At 46.0% G+C, this 12,019-nt stretch overlaps 1 protein-coding gene across 1 annotated transcript in view; it reads right to left on the bottom strand.

Moving 5' to 3' along the window:
- The window catches only part of dnah5l (dynein, axonemal, heavy chain 5 like), a 76,305-nt gene that overhangs the window by 55,962 nt on the left and 8,324 nt on the right, over positions 1-12,019 (bottom strand). The window contains exons 10-12 of the mRNA XM_082970631.1: positions 11,828-11,921; positions 11,319-11,417; positions 9,795-9,976 (exon numbers count right to left, since the gene is read on the bottom strand). Coding sequence (XP_082826757.1) covers positions 9,795-9,976; positions 11,319-11,417; positions 11,828-11,921 — 375 coding nt within the window. The remainder of the gene's footprint in view (positions 1-9,794; positions 9,977-11,318; positions 11,418-11,827; positions 11,922-12,019) is intronic.

A 12,019-nucleotide genomic window follows, 5' to 3' on the forward strand; every position in this document is an offset into this window, starting at 1 on the left:
CGATCTTTGTCCCCATATGCAGTTGCAAACCGTAGTCTGGCTTTTTAATGGCGGTTTTGGAGCAGTGGCTTCTTCCTGTCACATGGGTCGTGAAATGGAGACCAAGACGCAGCGTGGATAGTGCTCATTTTCAATACTTTAATGACACTTGACAAAATAACAAAACGACCAACACAGTCCCGTCAGGTACACTTAGACTAAACGGAAAACAACTACCCACAACCCCAAAGGAAAAACAGGCTGCCTAAGTATGGCTTCCAATCAGAGACAACGAACGACACCTGCCTTTGATTGGAAACCATACCCAGCCAAACATGAAAACCAACACATAGAAATAGATAACTAGAACAAACCCACATCGAAACAGAAAACCCAAAATACATACAAAACAAACCCCCCCCTGCCACGCCCTGACCATCTACTATGGCAAATGACCTCTTTCACTGGTCAGGACATGACAGTACCCCCCCCCCCCCCGAAGGTGCAGACCCCGACTGCACACCAACCAAAACCCCACAAAAACAACCCTAAACAAAAAGGGAGGGAAGGGAGGGTGGCCACCGTCCATGACGGTTCCTGTGCTATACCCAGACCCTCCGCCAATCCTCCAGCTACGGAGGTGGCTCCGGCTCCAGCCGTAGCCCCAGTTCTGCCCGCAGATCTCTCTGCTTCTGGAACCCTGACCTGTGGATCATTACCAGAGGTTCTGCGCTGCCGACCCCGCTGAAGGCTCTGGGTTGCAGACCACCGCTAAAGGCTCTGGGCTGCAGACCACCGCTGAAGGCTCTGGGCTGCAGACCACCGCTGAAGGCTCTGGGCTGCAGACCACCGCTGAAGGCTCTGGGCTGCAGACCACCGCTGAAGGCTCTGGGTTACAGACCACCGCTGAAGGCTCTGGGCTGCAGACCACCACTGAAGGCTCTGGGTTGCAGACCACCGCCGCAGGCTCCGGACTGAGAGGCGTCGCCGGAGGCTCCGGACTGGGAGGCGTTGCCGGAGGCTCCGGGCTGAGGAACGTCGCTGGAGGCTCCGGGCTGAGGAGCATAGCTGGAGGCTCCGGGCTGAGGAGCGTCGCTGGAGGCTCCGGGCTGAGGAGCGTCGCTGGAGGCTCCGGGCTGAGGAGCGTCGCTGGAGGCTCCGGGCTGAGGACCGTCGCTGGAGGCTCCGGGCTGAGGAGCGTCGCTGGAGGCTCCGGGCTGAGGAGTGGAGGGCGCACTGGGAGATGAGTGCGCGGAGCCGGCACCGGACGTGCTGGGCCATGGAGGCTTACTGGAGGTCTGGTGCTTGCGGCTAGCACAACCCGTCCTGGCTCAATGCTGACACTAGCCCGGCAAGGGCGGAGTGCCGGCACAGGACAAACTGGGCTGTGCTGGGGAATGCGAGGTACCGTGCGTGGAGCAGGCGTAGGATATACTGGGCCATGGATTTTCACTGGAGGTCTGACGCTTACAGCTTGCATAACCGGTCCTGGCTCGAGGCTAGCCTTAGCCCGGCCAGGGCAAAGCGCTGGCACAGGACGAACTGGGCTGTGCTGGAGAATGCGGGGTATCGTGCGTGGAGCAGGCGTAGGATATATTGGGCCGAGGAGCCACACTGGAGGCCAGATACGTTGAGCCAGCGCACTTTTACCTGGCTGCTGGCTAACTGTCACACGACAACGTTGAGGAGCCTGTATCGACCGCACCGGGCTGTGAGTGCGTATGGGCGACATAGTGCGCATTACTCCATACTGCAGAGCTCTTCCCTCTGTGCGTCTGCTCCGTCGTGCCCTTTCCACCAGTCCCTCTCTCCGGAATCTAGCTTCGTAATCCGCTCTTGATTCCCCGACTGGCTCTGGTTTACTCCATGGCTCCCTCTGAAATGCCTGGGAAGTTAGGTCAGGGTTCCCCCCTGACCAAGCCAAACTCCCCTTATGCCCCCCCCCCAATGTTTTTGGGGGCTGCCTCTTCACCTCCTCAATTGGAGGATACAACGCCTCGTAATACCATCGTTCCCTCTTAGCTTCTTCCAGTTCCTCCTTCAGGCGCTGGTACTCACCAGCCTGGCTCCATGGTCCCTTTCCATCAAGGATCTCCTCCCATGTCCATGACTCCAGGTACCTCCTCTCACGCTGCTTGGTCCTTTTATGGTGGGTAGTTCTGTCACATGGGTCGTGAAATGGAGACCAAGATGCAGCGTGGATAGTGCTCATTTTCAATACTTTAATGAAGACACTTGACAAAATAACAAAACGACCAACCCCAAAGGAAAAACAGGCTGCCTAAGTATGGCTTCCAATCAGAGACAACGAAAGACACCTGCCTCTGATTGGAAACCATACCCAGCCAAACATGAAAACCAGCACATAGAAATAGATAACTAGAACAAACCCACATAGAAACAGAAAACCCAAAATACATACAAAACAAACCCCCCTGCCATGCCCTGACCATCTACTATGGCAAATGACCTCTTTCACTGGTCAGGACGTGACACTTCCTTGCTGAATGGCCTTTCGGGTTATGTCGATATAGGACTCATTTTACTGTGGATATAGATACTTTGTACCTGTTTCCTCCAGCATCTTCACAAGGTCCTTTGCTGTTGTTCTGGGATTGACTTGCACTTTCACACCAAAGTACATTCATCTCTAGGAGACAGAACGCGTCTCCTTCCTGAGCGGTATGACAGCTGCATGGTCCCATGGTGTTCATACTTGCGTACTATTGTTTGTACAGATGAATGTGGTACCTTCAGGTGTTTGGAAATTGCTCCCAAGGATGAACCAGACTTGTGGAGGTCTACAATTTTTTTCTGAGGTCTTGGCTGATTTCTTTTGATTTTCCTATGATGTCAAGCAAAGAGGCACTGAGTTTGAAGGTAGGCCTTGAAATACATCCACAGGTACACCTCCAATAGACTCAAATGATGTCAATTAGCCTATCAGAAGCTTCTAAAGCCATGACATCATTTTCTGGAATTGTCCAAGCTGTTTAAAGGCACAGTCAACAAAGTGTATGTAAACTTCTGACCCACTGGAATTGTGATACAGTGAGTTTTAAGCGAAATAATCGATCTGTAAACAATTGTTGGAAAAATTACTTGTGTCATGCACAAAGTAGATGTCCTAACCGACTTGCCAAAACTATAGTTTGTTAACAAGACATTTGTGGAGTGGTTGAAAAACGAGTTTTAATGACTCCAACCTAAGTGTATGTGAACTTCTGACTTTAACTGTGTATATATATATATATATATAAATAACACACACACACACACACACACACAGTACCAGTCAAAAGTTTGGACACACCTACTTATTCAGGGGTTTTTCTATATTTTTACTATTTTCTACATTGTAGAATAATAGTGAAGACATCAAAACTATGAAATAGCAAGTGACCTGTTTCACGGGTCACTACTAATGTAAACTTTTTTTTATAAAAATGCGTATTTTGGCAGAAATGCCTTCTCAAACATGTGAACTTTTATATGCCTTAATAACAAACTTGTGTGCCACCTGGAAATACGAATACAATTGTTAAATACAAGCCTAGTTGGTTTAGCCATGGAAAAAGTGAGCAACCTTCCCGCTAGCCATGATTGGTTGAGATAATGAGTTGGCTGGACATGCCGAGAGATGAGTTTGGATTGGTCTGCCATATAGAACGCTTCTGTCGATTTCAGCTGGTTAGTATGTCTAGGTAATCCTGTCTAACACTGCTTTTTTAAATGCATCTCTTTTTGGAGGACTGAGTTTTGAAATCAGTGGAATTCGAGTATGATAGCTAAGGAGATGGAGAAAACACCTGTCTCTGGATTACGTCTTCAAACTAAGGGCAACCATCGCATCCGACAGGAGACGTGTCCAACAATGAATGATGTATACGGGTAAGATAGTCTAGCTAGATACATTTTCAGATATTACACGTTTCTAATTTTGACAGAAAGAGCTATTTGCTTGGTTAGATATAGTTTATCAAGTTTATCAACTTCCAAAGCCAAATTTCTTTCCCATTGTTCCTCAACTGTAGTGTATGATATACCATTTTGTAGCGCTGCGTCTCTACTTTCATCCAATGTAAAAAACACAATTTCATATTTTGCTACATAAGACCAATTTGAAACCGTCAGTCACACACATATGGAATCATGTCGTAATCAAAGAAGAGTTAAACAAATCAGAATATATTTTAGATTTTATATTCTTCAAATTAGCCACCCTTTGCCTTGACGACAGCCTTGCACACTCTTGGCATTCTCTCAACCAGCTTCATGAGGAATGCTTTTCCAACAGTCTTCAAGGAGTTTCCACATATGCTGAGCACTTGATGGCTGCTTTTCCTTCACTCTGCAGTCCAACTCATCCCAAACCATCTCAATTGGGTTGAGGTCGGGTGATTGTGGAGGCAAGGTCATCTGGTGCAGCACTCAAATAGCCCTCAAAAAGACCTTGGTCAAATAGCCCTAACACAGACTGGAGGTGTGTTGGGTCATTGTCCTGTTGAAAACAAATTATAGTCCCACTAAGAGTAAACCACATGGGATGGTGTATCACTGCAGAATGCTGTGGTAGCCATGCTGGTTAAGTGTGCCTTGAATTCTAAATAAATCACTCACTGTGTCACCAGCAAAGCACTCCCACACCATCACACCTCCACCTCCAGGCTGTGTAAGGGCTATTTGAACAAGAAGGAGAGTGATGGAGTGCTGCATCAGATGACCTGGCCTCCACAATCACCTGACCTCAACCCAGTTGAGATGGTTTGGGATGAGTTGGACCGCAGAGTGAAGGAAAAGCAGCCAACAAGTGCTCAACATATGTGGGAACTCCTTCAAGATTGTTTGAAAAGCATTCCAGGTGAAGCTGGTTGAGAGAATGCCAAGAGTGTGGAAAGCTGTCATCAAGTCAAAGGGTGGCTACTTTGAAGAATATCAAATATATTTGGATTAATTTAAAACTTTTTTGGTTACAACATGATTCCATATGTGATATTTCATAGTTTTGATGTCTTCACTATTATTCTACAATGTAGAAAACAGTAAAAATAAAGAAAAAACCTTGAATGAGTAGATGTGTCCAAACTGTTGACTCGTACTGTATATATATATATATATATATATATATATACAGTGAGGGAAAAAGGTATTTGATCCCCTGCTGATTTTGTACATTTGCCCACTGACAAAGAAATGATCAGTCTATATTTTTAATGGTAGGTTTATTTAAACAGTGAGAGACAGAATAACAACAAAAAATACCAGAAAAACGCATGGCAAAAATGTTATAAATTGATTTGCATTTTAATGAGGGAAATAAGTATTTGGCCCCCTCTCAATCAGAAAGATTTCTGGCTCCCAGGTGTCTTTTATACAGGTAACGAGCTGAGATTAGGAGCACACTCTTAAAGGGAGTGCTCCTAATCTCAGCTTGTTACCTGTATAAAGGACACCTGTCCACAGAAGCAATCAATCAATCAGATTCCAAACTCTCCACCATGGCCAAGACCAAAGAGCTCTCCAAGGATGTCAGGGACAAGATTGTAGACCTACACAAGGCTGGAATGGGCTACAAGACCATCGCCAAGCAGCTTGGTGAGAAGGTGACACCAGTTGGTGCAATTATTCGCAAATGGAAGAAACACAAAAGAACTGTCAATCTCCCTCGGCCTGGGGCTCCATGCAAGATCTCACCTCGTGGAGTTGCAATGATCATGAGAACAGTGAGGAATCAGCCCAGAACTACACGGGAGGATCTTGTCAATGATCTCAAGGCAGCTGGGACCATAGTCACCAAGAAAACAATTGGTAACACACTACGCCGTGAAGGACTGAAATCCTGCAGTGCCCGCAAGGTCCCCCTGCTCAAGAAAGGACATATACATGCCCGTCTGAAGTTTGCCAATGAACATCTGAATGATTCAGAGGACAACTGGGTGAAAGTGTTGTGGTCAGATGAGACCAAAATGGAGCTCTTTGGCATCAACTCAACTCGCCATGTTTGGAGGAGGAGGAATGCTGCCTATGACCCCAAGAACACCATCCCCACCGTCAAACATGGAGGTGGAAACATTATGCTTTGGGGGTATTTTTCTGCTAAGGGGACTGGACAACTTCACCGCATCAAAGGGACGATGGACGGGGCCATGTACCGTCAAATCTTGGGTGAGAACCTCCTTCCCTCAGCCAGGGCATTGAACATGGGTCGTGGATGGGTATTCCAGCTTGACAATGACCCAAAACACACGGCCAAGGCAACAAAGGAGTGGCTCAAGAAGAAGCACATTAAGGTCCTGGAGTGGCCTAGCCAGTCTCCAGACCTTAATCCCATAGAAAATCTGTGGAGGGAGCTGAAGGTTCGACTTGCCAAACGTCAGCCTCGAAACCTTAATGACTTGGAGAAGATCTGCAAAGAGGAGTGGGACAAAATCCCTCCTGAGATGTGTGCAAACCTGGTGGCCAGCTACAAGAAACGTCTGACCTCTGTGATTGACAACAAGGGTTTTGCCACCAAGTACTAAGTCATGTTTTGCAGAGGGGTCAAATACTTATTTCCCTCATTAAAATGCAAATCATTTTATAACATTTTTGACATGCGTTTTTCTGGATTTTGTTGTTGTCACGTCCTGACCAGTAAAGATATTATTTTGTTATTATAATATGGTCAGGGCGTAGCAGGGGGGTGTTTGTTTTGTGTGTTTTGGGATTTTGGGTTTGATCTATGTTAGCTATTTCTAATTTTTTCCTTTCTAGTTCTTCTATTTCTATGTTGTGTATGTTTGGGTTGATCTCCAATTGGAGGCAGCTGATCCTCGTTGCCTCTGATTAGAGATCATGTTTAAGTAGGGGTTTTTCTTCATGGGTTTTGTGGGTAGTTGTTTCCTTGTATAGTCTGAGCACCTTACGGGACTGTTTTCGTCGTTTGTTTTGTGTAAGTGTTTTGTTTTTCCTTCGAATAAAAGAAGATGTTCAATATACCCGCTGCATATTGGTCCGATGATTCTCCTCCTCAGACAACAAAGATTATGACAGAACTACCCACCAACCAGGGACCAAGCAGCGGAAGAGGGAGCAGCGAGAGAGGTATCTGGAGTCGTGGACATGGGAGGAAATACTAGATAGGAAAGGACCCCGGAGGCAGGCTGGGGTGTACCAGAGACCGAAGGTGGAACTGGAGGCAGCAAAAGCGGAGCGGCGACATTACGAGGCGTTATACATACCGATTGGCAAGTGCGAGAGGCAGCCCCCCAAAACATTTGGGGGGGGGGGGGGCACATGGGGAGTGTGGCTAAGTCAGGTCGGAGTCCTGAGCCAACTTCCCGTGCTTATTATGGGGAGCGACGGATCAAGAAAGCACCGAGCTATGCGGAAATGCGCACTGTATTGCCCAGACGCATTCAAAGCCCGGTGCGATCGGTGAAAGCTCCTCAGCGTTGCCAGGCTAGGTTGAGCACTCAGCCAAGAAGGGTTGTGCAGGCCGTATGCTCCAGACCTCCAGTGCATCTCCAGGACCCAGTGTACCCTGTTCCTGCTTCCCGCACTAGTCCTGAGGTGCGTGTTACTAGGCTGGCGCCTCCAAAACCAGCCCCACGCATCAGGCCTCTAGTACGCCTGCCCAGTCCAGTACGTCCTGTTCCTGCTCCTCGCACTAGCCCTGAGGTGCGTGTCACTAGTCTGGCACCCCCAAAGCCAGCCCCACGCATCAGGCCTCTAGTGTGCCTACCCAGTCCAGTACGTCCTGTTCTTGCTCCTCGCACTAGCCCTGACGTGCATGTCACTAGTCTGGCGCCTCCAAAGCCAGCCCCACGCATCAGGCCTCTAGTGCACCTGCCCAGTCCAGTACGTGCTATTCCTGCTCCTCGCACTAGCCCTGTGGTGCGTGTTACGGTTCTGGCGCCTCCAAAGCCAGCCCCAGGCACCAGGCCTTTAGTGCGCCTGCCCAGTCTAGTACATCCTGTTCCTGCTCCTCGCACTAGCCCTGTGGTGTGTGTCACTAGTCTGGCGCCTCCAAAGCCAGTCCCACGCATCAGGCCCTCAGTGCGCAGTCCCCGTCCAGAGCTTCCGGCGACAGTTCCCCGTCCAGAGCTTCCGACGACAGTTCCCCGTCCAGAGCTTCCGGCGACAGTTTCCCGTCCAGAGCTTCCGGCGACAGTGCCCCGTCTAGAGCTTCCGGCGACAGTTCCCCGTCCAGTGCTTCCGGCGACGTCCTACAGTCCGGAGCCGACAGAGACGGCCCACAGTCCGGAGCTGCCAGAGTCGCCCTCCAGTCCGGAGCTGCCAGAGTCGCCCTCCAGTCCGGAGCTGCCAGAGTCGCCCTCCAGTCCGGAGCTGCCAGAGTCGCCCTCCAGTCCGGAGCTGCCAGAGTCGCCTACTGTCCGGAGCTGCCAGAGTTGCCCTGCGACCCAGAGCCTACAGAAGTGCTATGCAACCCAGAGTCTTCTGCGGGGGTGGGCAGGTTAGTTTGGGGACTAAGCCCGGAGCCAGAGCCACCTCCATAGGGGGGAGTATTGGGAAGGGGGGGTGTAGCACAAGAACCGTCGGTGACAGTGGCCACCCTCCCTTCCCTCCCTTTATGTCTGGGTTTCTTTTTGTGGGTTGTTTTTGAGGTGCATTCGGGGTCTGCACCTTTGGGGGGGGGGGTACTGTCACATCCTGACCAGTAAAGAGGTAATTTTGTTATTATAGTATGGTCAGGGCGTGGCAGGGGGAGTGTTTGTTTTGTGTGTTTGATCTATGTTAGCTATTTTTATGTTTTCCTTTCTAGTTCTTCTATTTCTATGTTGTGTATATTTGGGTTGATCTCTAATTGGAGGCAGCTGATCCTCATTGCCTCTGATTAGAGATCATATTTAAGTAGGGGTATACTGAAGATGTTCAGTATACCCGCTGCAGTTTGGTCCACTCCATACGACGAATGTTACAGTTGTTGTTATTCTGTCTCTCACTGTTCAAATAAACCTACCATTAAAATGATAGACTGATCATTTCTTTGTCAGTGGGCAAACGTACAAAATCAGCAGGGGATCAAATACTTTTTTCCCTCACTATATATATATATATATATATATATATATATATATATATATATATATATATATATATATATATATATATATTGAGCCTGTAATCGAACCCACAAGTGCTGATGCTCCAGATACTCAACTAGTCTAAAGAAGGACCGTTTCATTGCTTCTTTAATCACAACAGTTTGCAGCTGTGCAAACATAATTGGAAAAGTGTTATCTAATGATCAATTAGTCTTTTAAAATGATAAACTTGGATTAGCTAACACAGCGTGCCATTGGAACACAGGATTGATGGTTGCTGATAATGTGCCTATGTATGCCTACGTAGATATTCCATTAAAAAATCTGCCGTTTCCAGCTACAATAGTCATTTACAACAATAACAATGTTTACGCTGTATTTCTGACCAAAAATGTGCTTTTCTTTCAAAAACAAGGACATTTCTAAGTGACCCCAATATATATATACATACACACACAGTGCATTCGGGAAGTATTTCGGGGGGCATTTTCTTATGTTAAGAATGCAACAAGTCTGACAATACAGGTTTAAAACATTAATAATGTCCGCTCGTGTTTCTGTAGCAACCAGGCAGGAACACTGCTAAGGACATATAATACATGTTTACTTAAGCAGACCAGAAAAATTGCAGAGCATCATTGATTTTGTACCAGGGCGGATGAAAGCCAGCTGTGTGGCTCATTTGCTAAGACTGTGCTGCTAGCAATGCCTAGGTTGTGGCTTCAATTCCTTCAGTGATCACATATATTATTATATCTGGATAAATACCTGTCATGATCCCAGACCTTGGCCACATCCTGGCATAGGTAGGCCTTGCAGGTTGTAATCATCTGGTTGGTGACCTTGACAAAGAGAGAGGTCATTCTCTCTGAGGTGTTGTAGTACTGGGAGATGCTGTGGATCATACGGATGCTGTTCATCAGGCTGGGGATGTGTTCCAACATGGTTGTCTAGAAGAGGTAATAAACAGTGACATGTTTTGTCTAATTGGTCGTACACATACAGGTGCAGTGTTTTAATATTGTCGTCTTATATCTTATGTCTGTTTGTGGCATGCACAGTTCCAAGGATCTGCATATAAACATACATGAGCTAAGGCTGTGAGGACATTTTGCACTTTGCAAAAGCATTAATCCGAATGGCTAAAGTCATAAGCATTAGAATTTCTAGCCTTAGAAGCCCTCAGAATATACAGTCTTAGAATATTATTTGGCAGAATTTTCATCAATCTATTGCATATTTCCACCCACCCTGATATTACTGAAAAACAGATTTTATCTCAAAGCCATTAGACTGTTAAATAGCTATCACTAGCCAGCCTCCACACAGTACCCTGCCCTACTGAACTTAGTCACTGTCACTAGCCGGCTACTCTACCATGCATCTTAGAGGCTGTTGCCCTATGTACATAAACATGAAACACCGGTCACTTTAATAATGTTTACATACTGTTTTACCTATTTCACATGTATACTGTATTCTAGTCAAGGCCACCCTATTTAACTATTGCTGTACATATACTATTCCTCAGATATACTACACATTCTATCCACATACTGTCCATAATGTCTGTACATCCCATCACATACTGTCCATAATGTCTGTACATCCCATCACATACTGTCCATAATGTCTGTACATCCCATCACATACTGTCCATAATGTCTGTTTATCCCATCACACACTGTCCATAATGTCTGTGCATCCCATCACATACTGTCCATAATGTCTGTGCATCCCATCACATACTGTCCATAATGTCTGTTTATCCCATCACATACTGTCCATAATGTCTGTTTATCCCATCACATACTGTCCATAATGTCTGTGCATCCCATCACATACTGTCCATAATGTCTGTTTATCCCATCACATACTGTCCATAATGTCTGTACATCCCATCACATACTGTCCATAATGTCTGTCCATCCCATCACATACTGTCCATAATGTCTGTTTATCCCATCACATACTGTCCATAATGTCTGTACATCCCATCACATACTGTCTATATAATGTCTATATGTATGTATTAAAATGTAATACACACACAGTATATATATAATACACACACACACACACACACTCCGGACTCCGACATTGCTCGTCCTAATATTTCTATATTTATTAATTCCATTCTTTTACTTTTAGATTTGTGTGTGTTGTTGTGTATTGTTAGATATTACTGCACTGTTGGAGCTAGGAACACAAGCACTTCGCTGCACCTGCAATAACATCTGCTAAATATGTTTATGCAACCAATAAAATGTTGTTTGATGTCAACGTTCTTACCGGAGTGCACTTTCCAAGTGGGCCAAAGAACTTCTCCAATGTGTAGAGGTATTTCACATTGTCTTTTGCTTCATTTGCCACAACAGTGATGTTTCCATCCTACAGCAGATAAGATTTATGTTATGTTTCTACAGGGCTTGATTTTACTTCCACACAACCCCACTGAACTGTGTGAAATGCACAATAAAAATCACTGTACTCTGTAGCGGGATATCAAATCAAACTTCATTTGTCACGTGTGCCGAGAAATGCTTACTTACTGGCCCTTAACCAACGGTGCAGTTCAAGCATTATATGCATATATATTATAAGCATATATGAGCATTAGTCCGAAAGGTAACACTTGAATTCAAAATATCCATGATAAATTTGACTGAATGCAACTGATAATAAATGCCTGCCTTTACATATACAGTATATAGAAAATAGAGGCCTTTACATATACAGTATATAGAAAATAGAGGCCTTTACATATACAGTATATAGAAAATAGAGAGAGTGAAACTGACCAGCTCTCTCCAAGTCCTTAGTGTCTTTGACTTGGCTACCTGCAGCACTCCAATAACCTTCTTCACATGAGGTCGTTTGATCTCATCCATTAGGCTGAGAAAACATAGATCACATTCAATATAGACTAGTGTGCACTCAACCAACACACCAACCAAGACATGCAGCATTCAAAAAAAATATTGGCCAGCATA

Source organism: Salmo salar, chromosome 29 (genome assembly GCF_965601325.2).
Source record: "Salmo salar chromosome 29, fSalSal1, whole genome shotgun sequence".
Classification (NCBI taxonomy): domain Eukaryota; kingdom Metazoa; phylum Chordata; class Actinopteri; order Salmoniformes; family Salmonidae; genus Salmo; species Salmo salar.